The sequence below is a fragment of the Gorilla gorilla genome, chromosome 20, assembly GCF_029281585.2.
Source record: "Gorilla gorilla gorilla isolate KB3781 chromosome 20, NHGRI_mGorGor1-v2.1_pri, whole genome shotgun sequence".
Lineage (NCBI taxonomy): Eukaryota > Metazoa > Chordata > Mammalia > Primates > Hominidae > Gorilla > Gorilla gorilla.
The window spans coordinates 9,873,186-9,890,142 of NC_073244.2; the positions used below are offsets into that span (position 1 = coordinate 9,873,186).

The 16,957-nt window shown below is 59.2% G+C and overlaps 1 protein-coding gene and 1 pseudogene across 1 annotated transcript in view; both read right to left on the reverse strand.

The window, feature by feature from the left end:
* Positions 1-2,673: 2,673 nt before the first annotated feature.
* Positions 2,674-16,957, reverse strand: part of MAP2K2 (mitogen-activated protein kinase kinase 2) — a 33,991-nt gene continuing 19,707 nt past the window's right edge. Inside the window, exons 4-11 of the mRNA XM_004059746.4 lie at positions 14,803-14,880; positions 13,654-13,705; positions 13,444-13,568; positions 11,593-11,806; positions 9,658-9,722; positions 7,760-7,821; positions 6,804-6,849; positions 2,674-3,061 (exon numbers count right to left, since the gene is read on the reverse strand). Coding sequence (XP_004059794.1) covers positions 2,951-3,061; positions 6,804-6,849; positions 7,760-7,821; positions 9,658-9,722; positions 11,593-11,806; positions 13,444-13,568; positions 13,654-13,705; positions 14,803-14,880 — 753 coding nt within the window. The 3' untranslated portion in view covers positions 2,674-2,950. The remainder of the gene's footprint in view (positions 3,062-6,803; positions 6,850-7,759; positions 7,822-9,657; positions 9,723-11,592; positions 11,807-13,443; positions 13,569-13,653; positions 13,706-14,802; positions 14,881-16,957) is intronic.
* On the reverse strand, positions 6,856-7,748 carry LOC109024231 (uncharacterized; annotated as a pseudogene).

Genomic DNA, 16,957 nt, shown 5'->3' on the forward strand with positions numbered 1-16,957 from the left:
CAAAGTGCTGGGATTACAGGCGTGAGCCACCACACCTGGCCAAGCCCCACAACCTTTTTCTTTGAGACAGAGTCTGGCTGTGTCATCTAGGCTGGAGTACAGTGGGGCAATCTCGGCTCACTGCAACCTCTGCCTCCCAGGTTCAAGCAATTCTCCGGCCTCAGCCTCCCGAGTAGCTGGGATTATAGGTGCCTGCCACCACGCCCAGTTAATTTTTGTATTTTTTGGTAGAGATGGGGTTTCACTATGTTGGCCAGGCTGGTCTTGAACTCCTGACCTCAGGTGATCTGCCCACCTTGGCCTCAAAGTCCTGGGATTATAGGCGTAAACCACCCAGACTGTGCCCTGCAAACTTTAAAATGCTGCATGTTTTACAGGAAAGGGTCTGGCCCCGGGAGGCAGGGAAATCCTACCCCCTGGACTTCAGCGTGTCCATGGCCAGGGCAAAACGGGGCATCCCCAGGTGTGTAGCCACCTTTGGGAGCACCCGGGATCCCTTCCCAGGCCTCCACAGTGGAGGAAATGAGGCAACGAGTCCAAAGGACAGCAGGCAGGAGGGGGCTCTCGGATGAGGCGGCGGCTGGGTCTGGGAGGTTTCTTGGGGGAGCAGGAGTTGAGAGATCTAGAAACCGCCGGGGTGGACGCACTCTTGCCACATCTACAAAGTAGTTTCTAGAAGTCTGACCCTGAAGCGAGGCGGGGAAGACAGGCAAGACCACGGCTTCTCTCCCGTCCTTCCCTCTGGAGTGCCGTGGGGCTCCAATGAAGCTGCAGGATGGCCGTGCACACCACAGGGATCCTGGCGCGGGGTCCGTCCCCACCTAGCCCAGACTGCCCCTGCTCCCCTGGGACCCCGTGTCCTTTCACTCCTTGCCAATGGCAGGGGGTGGCCGGGACCCTGGGGTTTCCAGGACCGGCCGAGGTCCCGCCGGTTTGGAGCACAGGCAGCCAACACATTCCTCCCGGCCCTCCCGGCAATCCTGAGGGTCCTGGTTACCCACAGGGTGGCACCTTCAACACTTTTTTTTTTCTCCTATTTTTTATTTTTTGGGGCCACACTCTGTCGCCCAGGCTGGAGTGTGATGGTGAGATCTGGGCTCACTGCAACCTCCACGTCCCCAGGCTCAGGTGATTCTCCTGCCTCAGCCTCCTGAGTAGCTGGGACTACAGTTGTGCACTACCATGCCCGGCCAATTTTTTTTTTTTTTTGTAGAGATAGGGTTTTACTATATTGCTCGGGCTGGTCTTGAACTCCTGGGCTCAAGTGATTTCTTGCCTCGGACTCCCGAAGTGTTTAGATTACAGGTGTGAGCTGCCAAGCCTGGCTTTTTTTTTTTTTTTTAAAGTCATGTGAGACTTTAGGGCAAAACATGAAGGAGGAGAGCAGCCTGGGGAGCTGTTTGCAGGAGGTGTCAACTCATCTCTTCTTTGGTGTCTGCAGAAAAAAAAAAAAGCCACACAAGACTAGAAGGGTCACCCTAAGAAGAAAAGGACAATCCAGCAGTTCCCACAGAACCACAAGCCCCTACCTTCTGCTTTGTTTCCTCCAGAAACACAGTGCCAGCCACCCTTCCCCTACAATTCGCCCGCAGATAAGCATCAGCTTGCTGGTAGTCTCCAGGAAGTACTGAAGGGGGAGGCTCACAGCCTCAAGAGCTTTAGAGAGCTCAGAGGGACCCTAGAACAGCCCAGCTGCCCACCACATCTAGCCCAGGGGTGGCCTCCTCTATCCGAGCACACAGCCCTGAAGGTAGGAAGGCTGGGCTTTGGATCTCAGACAACCGGAGAAGCAGGCGATGGGCCTCCGGGAACCCCGAAGACCCCAGGACAAGCCCTCACCGTTTCATCTGAGGCCCACTGCGGCGGGAACAGTTCAAAGGCCCGAAAGTGTCACATGCCCTGGTGGTCACTTCTGATTTGTTGGGCAAGGAGGTGACAGAACCACCCGCCCTGGGCTGGGCCTGCTGCGGACGCAGGGGGAGTGCAGGGCGCGTCTCGGGACCTGCTGGGGTTTCCAACCAAACCGACAGCTTGGAAAGCCAGTGCTTCCTTTCTGTGGGGCTGAGTCTCAGCTCAGCTGCCACTGCTGGGAGCCCCCGCTCCCTGAAGCGCGGGGACAGGGAGAGGATGGTGCCACGCTGGGGAAGAGGCAGGGGCGGCCTTCCCGCGGAGGCTACGTGACAGGAGCAGTGTAGAGGAAGTGGTTTCCATCACGGAAGGCCGAAGCTCTGCCTTCCACAGGGGCAGAGATGGTGGCGGGGAGGACACAGAGGGAAGCCAGGTGGCATTTCCATTCTTTTTTTCCGGTAGCCTTGCTCTGTCACCCATGCCGGAGCGCACTGGCACCATCGAGGTTCACTGCAGCCTCAATCCCCTGGGTTCAAGTGATCCTCCCGCCTTAGCCTCCCAAAGCACTGGAATGACAGGCATGAGCCGCCGCCCGCGGCCTCACTCTCCTTCCTTTTGGTGAGAGCCGCCATCGCCTGGGGGCTCACTGCAGGTCTTCATCCCTTGACCCAAAGGGAGAGGCGGGCTCTCCCTAAGGGAGGGCCCTGCGCCCTCCAGCCTCCGCGCCCGGCGATGCGGGTCAGCTCAGGGATGCCCTCTCCGTGCTGGGCTGAAGCAAAGCCCAGCACCCAACGCCGAACGGAAGAAAGAAGCAGGATGGCGCGGTTTGCTTTTTTTCTCCCTGTTTTGTTTTGTAACTTAAGGAAGCAGAGCCTCTGAGACCACACACAGCAGCGTCGCCCGTCCCCAGAGGCACCCCGGCCGGGACGGGCAGGAGAGGAGACCCCCGTTCCCGCATGCGCAGTCGCCCCGCCACGGTGCTCTCCGCAGGGGTGAGGCAGGAGGGTGGGTGGAGGCGCCAGCCTGTCCTCAGCTGGAAGGGCGGGGCATGGACAGGGACGGTGGGCAGGTCACCAGCGGGACGCAGGGAGCCCGGCCACTGTCACACGGCGGTGCGCGTGGGTGTGCCGGGCTGGTTCAGCCGCAGGGTTTTACACAACCAGCCGGCAAAATCCACTTCTTCCACCTCGGACCGCTTGATGAAGGTGTGGTTCTGCAAGGAAAGGGGAGCCGTGAGCACCCGGGCCTGGAGTCACAGTAGGACGGGGAGGGCCAGCGTCTGCCCAGCCCTGGCAGATGGTACGGGACAGAAAGCAAAAAACAGAGGAGACCCTCCCTTCCCCGCAGGAAGATGCACTCGGGGTAGGAGAGGGAAAGACACCCAGAAAGGGGCAGCGGCGTGTGCCAGGCCTGGGAGGGGTCTCAGGATGCTGTGCTCCGCCTGGGGCGGGGACACCACCAGCACGGCAGCCTGCACTCCCAGGGGAGGGTCTATGCTCGCGCAAGCCCAGGGTCCTCCGGCCGCGGTGGACACTGGGGCCGGATCATTCTCTGGCGTGGGGCCATCCTGGGCACTGCAGGGTACTGAGCAGCGTCCCTGGCCTCCACCCACTCCATGCCAGGGGCTTCCCCAAGTCGTGACACCACAATGTCCTCAGCCATTGCCAGGGTCCCCCGGAGCAGGACAGCCCAGGCAAGAACAGGCTGTTCCACAGAACTCCGTGAAGAGCATTGTACAGGCACCGTTCCACTCGCCAGCACATGAGGCTCCAGAGCCCCTGGACTGTGGCTCCCATGGCTTGAGAACAAAAGCCTCAATTTTATTTCAGTTTAACAAATTAATTAAATACTTTTACTTTAATTTTTTTTTTTTTAGATGGAGTTTCACTCTTGTTGCCCAGGCTGGAGTGCAGTGGCGTGATCTTAGCTCACTGCAACCTCCGCCTCCCGGGTTCAAGCGATTCTCCTGCCTCACCCTCCCCAGTAACTGGGATTACAGGCATGTGCCACCACACTCAGCTAATTTTTGTATTTTTGGTAGAGACGGGGATTCACCATGTTGGCCAGGTTGGTCTCGAACTCCTGAACTCAAATGATCCTCCTGCCTCGGCTTCCCGAAGTGCTGGGATTATAGGTATGAGCCACTGCAACTGGCCTTAATTTTTATTTTTTGAGACAGTCTTGCTCTGTCGCATAGGCTGGAGTGCAGTGGTATGATCTCAGCTCACTGTAACCTCTGCCTCCCAGGTTCAAGCAATTCTCCTGCCTCAGCCTCCCAAGTAGCTGGGATTACAGGTGCGTGCTACCATGCCCAGCTAATTTTTGTATTTTTAGTTGAGACCGGGTTTTTCCATGTTGCCCAGGCTGGTCTCGAAATCCTGTCCTCAAATGATCCGCTCGCCTCGGCCTCCCAAAGTACTGGGATCACAGGCGTGAGCCGCTGTGCCCGGCCCCACTGAACACACTTCAACAGCCACGTGCGACCGGCGGTTCCTGTACAGGACGGCACAACAGGAGAAGCCTCTTGGTTGGAAGGGCTGGGGGAGGAGGGCGGGTGCCCTTGGGGAAGAGGCTGTGCTGGGCCACCCCATGGCGGGTGAGTAGAGGCCTTTGGGGTTCCCAGGAGGGTGGTGTCCAGGACCTTGGGCCCCTGAATGCTGCCTCTTTTGCAGCTGGAGGCAGGCCAGGGTGCCTATCTTCCTAAAAGTCGGTGTAGGTATGGGTGAAAAACCAACCAACTTGATAGGACACATCTCGGCTAGGTCCAGGATACCCAACAGGGGAGCATTTTTAAGAAGCTGGTTCAAAAATGGCTATTTCGGCCAGGTGCAGTGGCTCATGCTTATAATCTCAGCACTCTGGGAGACCTAGGTGGGTGGATCACAAGTTCGAGACCGGCCTGGTCAACATGGTGAAACCCTATCTCTACTAAAAACACAAAAATTAGCCGGGTGTGGAGGCACGAGCCTGTAATCCCAGCTACTCGAGAGGCTGAGGCAGGAGAACTGCTTGAACCTGGAAGACGGAGTTTGCAGTGAGCCGAGATTGCACCACTGCACTCCAGCCTGGGCAACAGAGCAAGACTCCGTCTGAAGGAAAAAAAAAGTTATTTCAACATTAGTACCCCTCTCTTTTTATTTATTTATTTATTTTGGAGAGGCACAGTCTCACCATGTTGCCCAGGCTGGCCTTGAACTCCTGGCCTCAGAGAGCCATCTCCCTATGGCACTAGGATTCCAAGTGCCCACCACAATGCCCAGCCTGCCTCATTAAAAAAGAAAAAAAGTCACACATGCCAGGTGCAGTGGCTTACACCTGTAATCCCAGCCCTCTGGGAGGCCAAGGTGGGAGAATCATTTGAGCCCAGGAGTTTGAGACCAGCCTGGACAATTAGCAAGACCCTGTCTCTATAAAAAAACTAGCTGGGCAGGTCGGGCACGGTGGCTCACGCCTGTAATCCCAGCACTTTGCGAGGCTGAGGCAGGCAGATCGCCTGAGGTCAGGAGTTCGAGACCAGCCTGGCCAACACGGGGAAACCCCATCTCTACTAAAAATACAAAAATTAGCTGGGCATGGTGGCAGGCACCTGTAATCCCAGCTACTTAGGAGGCTGAGGAGGTTAAGGCAGGAGAATTCCCTGAACCTGGGAGGCGGAGGTTGCAGTGAGCCGAGATCGTACCACTGCACTCCAACCTGGGTGACAAGAGTGAGACTTCATCTTTGCAGGGGAAAAAAAAACCCACACACAAAAACTAGCTGGGCTTGGTGGCACACATCAGTAGCCCCAGCTGCTCAGGAGGCTGAGTGGGAGGATCACTTGAGCATGGGAGTTGGGGCTACAGTGAGCTACAATCGCACCACTGCATTCCAGCCTGGGGGACAGAGCAAGGCTGTATCTCAAAAATTTTTTTGACCAGGTGTGGTGGCTCACATCTGTAATCTCTGCACTTTGGGAGGCTGAGGCAGGTGGATTACCTGAGGTCAGGAGTTTGAGGCCAGCCTGGACAACATGGTGAAAGCCTGTTTCTACTAAAAATACAAAAATTAGCCGGGTGTGGTGGCGGGTGCCTGTAATCGTAGCTACTTGGGAGGCTGACTGGAGAATTGTGTAAGCCTGGGAGGCTGAGACTGCAGTGAGCTGAGATTGCTTCACTGCACTCCAGTCTGGGCAACAGAGTGAGACTCTGTCCGACTCTCAAGAAAAAAACAAAACTGAAAGCCACATTCCAGTATTAGAAGGCACCCGGTTGGGTGTCTGTAGCTGGCATCTCTTCTTTTCTTACAGGCACAGAAAGTAACGGGCTGTCTAGTGGGGTGGCATCTCCAATCCGCCAATCAGCTGTCGAGGGGTTTGAAGGTCGCTGACGGTGGCTGTGGTATGGGAAAGCACTCGGGATGCAGGCTGGGCTGAGGGCAGGAGGATGATGCCCGGGGCCCTCCTCTGAGGGTGTAGTCCCCGCTGGGGAGGCGAGTTTTGGTGAACAGCTGGGCTTCCGAGGATATCAGAGGATGGGGGTTTAAGGGGACACCGAAGTACACACGGCCTCAGGGGACCTGCTTGCCAGTGTGCAGAACAGGGACAGTCACCCTCTAGTTTGCAGGGTAAGGAGCTTGGGGGGATGAGAGCTGCCTCCAGCCTCTCATGAGGGCAAAGAAGCCCGGGGTCCCGTCCTGTGGGTGCGGGACCAGCACCAGGCAGGAGCGGCGGAGCTCAGAGCCCAGAGCTGTTCCCACGCACACACCCTCTGCTCCCTGCAGCCAGCCCAGGATGGCTTCTCTCATGGATGAGGGAGACCCACAGAGGATCCTCGGCGTGGCCCGGCACACCCGGCCTGCCCACATCCTGGTCGCAGGTGCTGGCTCCCCGGGCAGGGCCAGGCCCAGCAGCCTTATTTCCTGGGGCCTGGGTGGCAGCCTGCACCCTCCCGGTCCCAGAACCCACTGGCATCACTCACTGTGAGCATCTTCAGGTCCGCCCGCTCCGCTGGGTTCTTGATGAGGCTGGGGGTTCCAAGAGGCAGGACCGGGAGGCGGTGGGGGAGACAAGACAGGGCAGTCAGTTGGTGGCCCCAGGGCACCTGCGTTTGGGCCGTGGTCGGAGGGGACCTGGATCTCTCCGACCAGAGAGAGATCTCTCAGACCAGAGAGAGTGGCACAGAGCTGGCTGCTCTGCTCTGCCTCCTGGCAGAGGACGAGGGATCCACCTCTGCACTTTGGTGCCAGGGGCAAGACACCCCCCGGGGGGAGGGTGAGAGGGAAAGAGGGTGGGAAACCCCGCCTGGTGGGTCAGAAGCCTGGACGCAACCCCAGCTAACTGTCTAATAAAACCCCAGGCCCGGAGCAACATCGCCGGAGCGCACGCCAAGGGCCCGGGGCAACTCCGGCACCAGGAGTGCGGTGCCGTTCCACGGCGTCCCGAGCTCACACACACGGACCGGCCCTATGGGCAGCGGGGTGTCTGCAGCTCCTTCCCCGTGGTCTGCCGCACATGCCTGTGAGGCCCACGCCACAGGTGCTGCTGGGTGCTTGGGGGCAGGAGAATGGAGTGGGGCTGGCGACCCTCCCGGAACCTGCGGGCGGATCCCGGGGAGCCCACAGTCAGCACACCAGGGGTCCGGGGACCAGACAGAGGCTTCTCCTGCTGCAGACAGTGAGGCGGGGACACCGTCATGTCCACAGGGCCTGCAATCCTGCTTCACCCCTGGGCTCAGGGACAGGATGGCATGGCAGCCGGGAGCTGCAGCCTCACAGCTCTGGGAAAGGGAATCTGGCTTCCCGTTGGGCTGAGTCCTGCCCGACGCTGCACTGGGATTCTGGATGGGCAGGCTGGGCCATGGGCCCCACCCAGGACCCGGAAGGAGTGGCACATCTGGGTCCCGGCCAGGGGTGTGGGCAGCCCGGCTCCACCTACCATTTATTGACAAACTCCTGGAAGTCGGGGGTGAACACACCGTTGGGCAGCTTAGGAGGCGGCTGTGGAGGAGAAAAGAGGGTGGGGTCAGCCCTGGGCATCCTCAGGGACCCTTGGCTGCGGCCCTCCCTACCCCTCACTGTCCTGTCCGGTCGCCCACCCTGCAGGCCTGGCCGACACCACATGCCAACTGGGCTGCACCCTGTCAGAGCTGGCCTTCTCCCGAAAGCTCTCGTTTGAGAGTCATGGCTGGTTAGAGGGAAAGAGTGGGGTGCGTCTCCCTTTTATCAACAGGACAATCTCTCGAGTGTCGTCACTTGCTTCCTTCCCCAGTGTCACTGGCTGAAGGATGAGCTTTGGGACTGGGCCCCACAGAGGGACAGCTGGGTCCAAAGTTATTTTGTTTTGAGACAGTCTCGCTCTGTTGCCCAGGCTGGAGTGCAATGGCGTGATCTTGGCTCACTGCAGCCTCCACCTCCAGGGTTCAAGGGATTCTCCAGCCTCAGCCTCCTGAGTAGCTGGGATGACAGGTGCCCACCACTGCGCCTGGCTAATTTTTATATTTTTAGTAGAGACGGTATTTCACCAGGTTGGCCAGGCTGGTCTCGAACTCCTGACCTCAGGTGATCCACCCACTGTGGCCTCCCAAAGTGCTGGAATTACACACCTGAGCCACCGTGCCCGGCCAAACTGGGTCCACAGTTTTAAGCCCAAGCACTGGGGAGCCTGGCCCGACACACTTCCCCGGAGCGGGAGTGGCCGTGTAAGCGGTGCCAGCAGGGCAGGGGCAGGCCTTTCCCGCGCAGGGGCAGGGGCGGGAAGAGGTGGGGGAGCAGTGGGGGGATGTGCTCACTGGGCGTGGGTTTGGCTGCTAGGTGCAGGGAGAGCTGGGTCACCCGGGCCACCCCACCTGGCTCCGTCATCATCTCGCCACCCAACCCCAGGCGTAGCCCAGTCTGCAGGCAGCTCAAATGCCCGTTTCTCTGCCCCAGCTCCAAAGGGCCACCAAAGACACAGAAACCCACAGAAGGCCCAGGGAGGTGGCCCGGCCTGGTCACATGGCAAACAGGACCTTGGGGTGCAGTCCTGTGCCTTCCTGACAGCTGCAGGCCTGGAAGGAGGCCACGTCCCTCCTTGTGCCTTGTTTTACTCATCGGGGCGGTGGAAACCATCCTGTGGCTCACTGGGTTGTTATGGGGACTGACGGAGCAGGAGCCACCCCGGGACCTACAGGTCCTTCTAGGCTCTCTGGGCCTCCTTCCAAGAGGCAAGGGCCATTCCTGTACCTTTCTCTGTGGAAGCGGGGTGATTTATGAGTCCACGCCCACGGGCGCCAAGACGCTCTGATGCAGAGACACTGGGCCACCGCTCAAGGGGCAGGCTGGCTCCTCGGCCTGAGCCCAGGGCTGCTGGCACACACCTCCCTCTGGACTCAGGGTGAGAGGCTGCGGTGGGAATTCTGGGTTTGTCTTCATAAAAAACAATGCCCTTGGGAAGGAGCTGGGCTCGTGCAGCACAGTAGAAGATGGGAGACGCGACACACGTGGAATTGGTTCAAGAATTGCTTGAACCTAGGAGGCGGAGGTTGCAGTGAGCCGAGATCAAGCCACTGCACTACAAAGCTAGACAATGTCTCAAAAAAAAAAAAAAAATTAGCTGGGTGTGGTGGTGCGCACCTGTAATCCCAGCTACTCGGGAGGCTGAGGCACGAGAATCACATGAGCTTGGGAAGTGGAGGTTGCAGTGAGCCGAGAAGGCACCACTGTACTCCAGCCTTGGTGACTCTTGCTCTGGTCAGAGAGAGACTCTGCCTAAAACAAAACAAAACAAAACAAAAAAAAAAAAAAAGAAAGAAGAAAGAAAAGGAAGAGAAAAGCCAAAAGGCATCAAGCACAAACCTCGTTCACAATATAGTCCAGGAGTTCAAAGATGGCCATGGCGGGCCGGCTATCCATCCCGTGACCTGCACAGGGAGAGAGATGGAGGTGAGATGGGCCGATGGCCACCTCACTTCTGCTGGGGGTTGGGCTCCCAGGGGGCTGATCACCACCGGATGCCCTCCTCCCCATGCCAGCCTAAATTGGAGACGGGTGTGCAGAGGCACTGGACAAAGCTCCCCTGCCTGACTCTGGGTTCCATTCCCTGGGACAGCTACTCCTTGCCTGAGCCTCTAGTGAATTAAAAAAAAAGGCAAAAGGAACAAGAACATTTTTTGAGAAGTCACACATTTGGCTCTGTGAGGCTTGCCGGACGTGCCAAAGTCATCACCCCTCCTCTCTGGAGGGCAGGGGGAGGGACGGTGCTGACCGCAGGCAAGGACAGCCGCGTGACCTTGCATGGAGCTGCTGGCGGTGATGGGGGCAGGCCCCAAGTGCCACTCAGGACAGGAGACCGGCTAGGGGTGGCTGACCCCTGTCTGAGAACCAGCTGGCCAGGCCTGGGCTTGGCAGCTGGACTTTCGCCTTCTGCCCGTCCTGAAATGGGCAGGCGGGCTGGGGCCCTGGGCTGGGGGCAGGGCTGGGGATGGTATACCACCTGAGTTGGGACTGGGAGAGGCTGAGGCTAGGCCTGAGGATAAGGACCTGGGGGCCTCTCCCTGGGATGAGATCAAGACATCCCAGCAGTCTGGCTGGAGGGGAGGAGGTGGGCTTGCCAGTGCTGTGAAAATCTCCTTCTCACAGCCCCGATCCATCCGGGTAGGACCACAAAACGTGGCCTGTTCGTGTCATAAAATACTACTCAGCCTTTCAAAAGGACCCAGGCTCTGACACGCACCATGGCGTGGATGACCCTTGAGGACACTGCGCTCTGGGAGAGAAGCCACACACAAAACACAGAAGGCCACACAAGTGTGTGACCCCATTTCTGTGAAATGCCCAGGACAGGCCAGTCCAGAGGCAGGAAGGGGATGGAGAGTGACAGCTGATGGGGACAGGGTTTCCTCCTGGGGAGCTGAGAAGGTTCTGGAATTAGAGGTGATGGGGTGCAGCACTGTGACTGAAAACCACTGAAGTGCTCACCTGAAACGAGTGGGCTGTGGGGTGTGCGCTTTGTAGCTCAGAAACATGCTTTAAAACCAACCATAGTCCGCTACAGGGTCCTCTGGGGTCTGACGCCACCAACTCTCCCTGATGTCTGACTTTAAAAAAATCACAGGACCCTCCTGTGATTCTGCACCAAGCAGGGCCCGCCCCCGGCTCTTCCCTCAGGCGGTGGAAGTGTCCGCTCGGCCCTCTCTGACTGGCGTCAGGGAGCTCCCGCTCCCGAGGTGCCCGCCCTAAGCGCCGGATTGTCCTCTGCGAGCCCAGCTGTCCCTGGGGCCTGAGCCCTCCCGCCCCCTCCCGGGCTGTGTCCCCTCCTGTGTGTGTTGGGGCCAGAGCCAACAGGCCACTGAGGGCCATGCCAAGTCAGATCTCCACTTCAGGACTCCCTGGAAGGCTTGGCCCGCAGCACAGGAGCGTGTCACCTGCAGAATCCAGGCTCTGTGGCGGCCAATTCCTTCCACTTTTCTGTACGTTTGAATGCTTTCAGGATAAAATGTTGGAAAATCCAACTGCCCAGGGGCTTGGTGGCAAAGCTGTGCTCCCAGATCCCTCCAGCTGGCAACAACAGGTGCAGCTGCCCTGGACAGAACAGGTTTGGGGTGCTCACTGCTTCCAGCTCTGTCCCCGGAAACCCCAGGACCATGGGAGGACTGCTGACCACAGTCAGCACCATCCAGGGGGACAGGTGGTGCGACAGGGGCAGAGGGGAGGCAGCTGCTGACCCTGGCACAGCAGGCCCTGCGCAGGACACTGCGCGTCCAGACCGGAAGTTGCAGACTCAGGCCGTACCGCTGACGGGGCGCCCGGGGGGCCTCGGCCGAGGCGAGATGCTGTGAGGCTCTCCTTCTTCCCCGTCGACCACGGGCCGGCCAAAGATGGCCTCCAGCTCTTTGGCGTCGGGCGGGGGGATGGGGTACCTTCCGACGGCCAGCTCCACCAGGGACAGGCCCATGCTCCAGATGTCCGACTGCACCGAGTAATGTGTGCCCTGCAACCGCTCCGGCTATAGCAGAGCCAGGGAGGAAAGAGCCCAGAGGGGCGAGGATGGCAGCTGGAACCCGGGAGGCTTGCCCCGTTACAGCCCCCGTCACCCTCTCCATGGCTAATGAGCGCAGCAATGGATACAGAGCTGTTATGCAATTCTACCTCCCGGCTCACCCACCCAGGGCCTCCCTGCGGCCCTTGCTGAAGAGGCTTCCAGCCCGAGGCCTGGAGCTGGTGTTGACCGCAGCTCTTGAAGAGCCTGCAATGCTCAGCACTTTTGGGAATGGATGATGGGCCCCAGGAAGCAGGGGCCTCCTCCTCCACAGCTAACATCTCAGAGGCTGCTCCAAGGCTCAATTTGGCAGGTTGCTGAATCCCCAGTCGTTTCCTAAAAGACCCCAGATTCCAGTTCCTTGGTCCAGAAATTAACTAAGGGCCGGGTGCGGTGGCCCATGCCTGTAATCCCAGCACTTTGGGAGGTTGAGGTGGAAGCCCAGGAGTTAAGACTAGGCTAGCCAATATGGCGAGACCCCATCTCTACTAAAAACATTTTTTTAAAAGTTAGCCAAGGCTGCCGGGCGCGGTGGCTCATGCCTGTAATCCCAGCACTTTGGGAGGCCGAGGCGGGCGGATCACGAGGTCAGGAAATTGAGACCATCCTGGCTAACACGGTGAAACCCCGTCTCTACTAAAAACACAAAAAATTAGCCGGGCGTGGTGGCGGGCGCCTGTAGTCCCGGCTACTCGGGAGGCTGAGGCAGGAGAATGGTGTGAATCCGGGAGGCGGAGCTTGCAGTGAGCTGAGATGGTGCCACTGCACTCCAGCCTGGGTGAGAGTGTGAGACTGTGTCTCAAAAAAAAAAAAAAAAAAAAAAAAAAAAAAAAAAAAAAAACAACAAAAACAAAAACCAAATTACCCAGCTGTGGGGGCACATGCCTGTAGCCCCAGCTGCTTGGAAGGCTGAGGCAGGAGAATTGCTCCCGGGTGGGAGGCAGAGGTTGCAATGAGCCAAGATTGTGCCATTGCACTCCAGCCTGGGTGACAGAGCAAGACTCTATCTCAAAAAAAAAAAAAAAAAAGAAAGAAACCTGGTAGGCATTGCTAGAGACAAAAACCTAAGAGAGAATTCCAACAGGAAGGGGAGATCTGGCCGGGCGTGGTGGCTCAGGCTCACTGCTAGTGGAATCCCAGCACTTTGGGAGGCTGAGGAAAGAAGGTCACTTGAGCCCAGGAGTTCATGGGCAGCCTGGGCAATACAGTGAGACCCCGTGTCTACAAAAGATTAATAAATTAACAAATAAAAAATAAAGAGCAAGGGGAATCCGAAAAGCAGGCTCCCAGGAGGCACCAGCTTTAGACGTGCCTTGTGGCAAGTGGGGAGAGCTGATGAAGGGGAGGGTGCAGCTGGGGTGGGACTGTCCCGGGGGTGCTAACAGCCATGTAGGAGTGTGTGCCCACGAAATAGTTGGGAAAGCCTCGTGGGAGGCGGGGAGAGCTGCGCAGGAGAACTGGGAGGGACAGCTGCGCAGGAGACCTGAGGGGGAGAGCTGGCTGGCAGAGCTGGGTGGGGAGAGCTTGGGGGAGAGCAGCAGGGAGGAGAGCTGGTGGGGAGAGCCGGGGCGGAGAGCTGGAGGGGAGAGCCAGCGGGGACTCACAGCCATGTAGGAGCGCGTGCCCACGAAGGAGTTGGCCATGGAGTCGATGAGCTGGCCGCTCACTCCGAAGTCACACAGCTTGATCTCCCCTCTAGAGTTCACGAGGATGTTGGAGGGCTTCACATCTGGGGGCGGCAGGCTGCGGGTGAGGGGCGCCCAACAGTTGCCTGCCGGCCCCCGGGGCTCTGGGGAGGGCAGGCTGGGCCTTACCTCGGTGCATGATCTGGTGCTTCTCTCGGAGGTACGCCAAGCCCCGGAGAACCTGCAGGGGAGTGCGGAGGGAGTCACGGGACAAGGCTGCCAGGGCTTAGCTCCTGACCGAGCCCGGGGGTCAGAGCTGAGCAGTCAGAGCTGGAGCGAGGGGGCTGCGGCAGGAACCGTTTCAAGCCGTGAGGAGCTCGCTGGGGTGGAGCAAGCGAGGCCAGAGACGAGACAGTGCTGACAGCCCTGTGCTGGTGGGTGCAAGTCAACCCTGGTTCCCACATGGCCGCAGTGCCGCCGATGCCACTACTGCCTTTGATTCAGAGCACATGGCTGAGCCCCAGGGAAGCTGAGACGGTGGCCCACGGCCCGGGAGTAGGCTGGGCTGCCGAGTTTGCCCACATCAGCCTGAAAGGCAGCATCTGGGGTCCCAGGGACTGTGCTAAGGGCCCCCAGATGGGACGGGCTAAGGGTGCCCGGGAAGGACGATGTTTCCCCCAGGCCCGCCCTGGAAGCAGCATCCCGAGAAGTGAAGCAAGCAGCACAGGCAGTGTGATGGCAGCTTTCAACTGTGAAACGCGTGTCTGGCAGCACGCATCCTCTGTCTTAATCCAACACTGGTAAGGGCAGGCGGGACTCGGCCCCTGCTATGGACAAGGTGCAAGCTCCTAGAAGCAACACGCACGGTCTGCTGAAACCACACGGCTCTACGGAGCAGCTATGCTGGAGACCGGGCAGCAGAGATGCCCTTGGCCCCGGTGACATTTCTAACAGCAAGGGCGAGTGTGTCTGGAGGTCCTGGCGTCCCACATCCCACCCCAGAATCTCCCTTTCAACAAGCTCCTGTCCCCTGCAACGTGCCAGCTGCCAACATCCCCCTGCCACGAGGGGCAGAGGGGACCAGCGTGGCAAACAGAGGATACTAAGAGTGAAGAGGGACCTATAACGTCTTCACTTGGCAGATGGTGACCTCAGGCCCCAAAAGGGACGTCACTTGTTCAAGCTCCACAGCAGGTGGGCACAGCCTTGGCCACTCTCTTTCTGCAGGGGCCACCCTAACCCCCACCACACTGTGAGTGGCTCCCAGAACCCTGGCCGTGTGGAAGAGGTCAGTGCAGAGTGTGGTGGGGGCGCGAGGTGGGTCTGCGGTGGACTCACCGCGATGCTGACTTTCCCCAGGATCTCCTCGGGAATCCTCTTGGCCTCTTTCAGCACCTGGTCCAGGGAGCCGCCATCCTAGAGGGCACACAAGGAGTGAGTGCAGGCTCTGCACAGGTGGCCGGGAAGCCACGGATGTGTCCCCCTACTCCCGGCGAGGGGGTGGTCTGCCTCCTGACGGGAAGCAGGGGCCGGAGCCCAACTCCACCCATGGGCCAAGGGCAGGGGGTCTTCTGGCAGTTCTGCCTTTGGGTCTGAACACCCACGAACAAGGTGGGGAAGGAACAGGGCCCAGGGGGCCCCCGCCTCCCATCCCATCCTCGAATCAGTTGCGTGACTCGGCCCTCCTGAGGTCGCCACGGCAGAGGCTCTGCTCCGGGCCAGCCCAAGCCATGGCCGGGGGCTCAGCCAGCTGTGGAGCCCGCGCTCCCTGCAGCCTACGTGGTGGGCTTGTCTGTGCGCCACGGGAGGCGGCCAGGCTGGAGACCAGCTTCTTGGGCCTGGGTCCTCTTCCCAGCACACGAAGGGAAGGGGAGGGTGAGGGCACGGAGGAGACGCGGGCGCTGCCCTGTGTGGGAGGAGGCGGCGGGTCGCTGTGTGCCCGTCCAGACCCCCACGGGGGCTCCCTCGCCAAGCCCTGCGGCTCCACTGCTGGACGTCTGCCCTGCGCCTGTCCCTGCCACCTAGGGCAGAAAGGCCAGGCCGAGTAGGACCAGGTGCCAGGGGGTGCATGGACTGCAGGAGGGATCCCAGTGAGGCCAGCCCAGGTGACGGTAACCTCGGCCCCTCCCCACAGCCTGTGGTCTCCTCGCCACTGTGCCGGGCATCCTGCGGAGGGCCTGGAAACGAGTCATCATGGGTAGGCTGGTCCCCGGGTGTGGCCCCACATCCATGTCATAAATGATGAAACAGAAATTCCATGTCTTGCCCAAGGCTGCCTGGCAACAAACCTGGGGACCAAAACCCCCAAATGCCAAAACCCCAGGCACTGGGAGCCACCCAAGGTGCCTCTTCAGAGGCAGAGGCTCCGGACACACCTGCCAGGCCACCCCCAGGACAGCAAGGGTGACAGGCCGAGTTCCCACTGCCACCGTCTGGTGTGCGTCTCTTCTGTGCTCAGCAGAGAGGAAAGTGGAACTGAGGCTAGAGAGGGCGGGCTGGGGGAGCCTGGAGAGGGTGGGCTGGGGAGCCTGGAGAGGCTGGCTGGGGAGCCTGGATTTCCCCACCATGCTGCTCCAGGACTCCTGCAAAAGCCCAGCCTTCCCTGGGATGGCTTTCATTCACATGGGTGGGAGGAGCTGGGGGAGAAATCCTGGGACTCAGGGGTGCCCGGGTTGCCGCTCTCTGGCCACTTCTGCCCAGCTAGGCTTGGAGAGAAAGGCCGAAGGCAGTTCTAGAAAACCCAACACGCTTTGAGACCTCTAGAGCACACACGTGACTCCATCCACCAGCTCCAGGCTGAAGACGCAGACACACAGGGTGAGAGGGCAGGTATGGCCAGGGCTCAGACAGCCCAGGAGGAGGTGCCAGGACGGGAGCTCCAGTGAGCCAGGGCCAGGTGGAAGCTGCTTCTATTCTCAGTTTTTATCAATCTACCTTAAAAGAATTACTTAAAATGAGGCCAGACATGGGATGGGAGCGGTGACTCACGCCTGTAATGCCAGGACTTCGGGAGGCTGAGGCAGGCGGATCACTTGAGGTCAGGAGTTTGAGACCAGCCTGGCCAATATGGTAAAACCCCATCTCCACTAAAAATAAAAAAAATTAGCTGGGCGTGGTGGTGGGTGCCTGTAATCTCAGCTACTCGGGAGGCTGAGGCAGGAAGATCACCTGGGAGGCAGAGGTTGCTGTGAGTCGAGATCGTGCCACTTCTCTCCAGCCTGGGCGAGAGAGCAAGACTCCTCAATTAAAAAAAAAAAAAAGCCGCACGTGGTGGCGCACACCTATAATCCTACCACTTTGGGAGGCCAAGGCAAAAAGAATGCTTGAGCTGAGGAGTTTGAGACCATCCTGAGCCACACAGTGAGACCCCATACCAAAATTAGCTGGGCGTGGTGGCGCACGCCTGTAGTCCCAGCTACTCAGAAGGCTGAGGTGGGAGGATCCGTTGAACCTGGGAGGTCAAGGTTGCAGTGAGCCAAGATCGCACCACTGC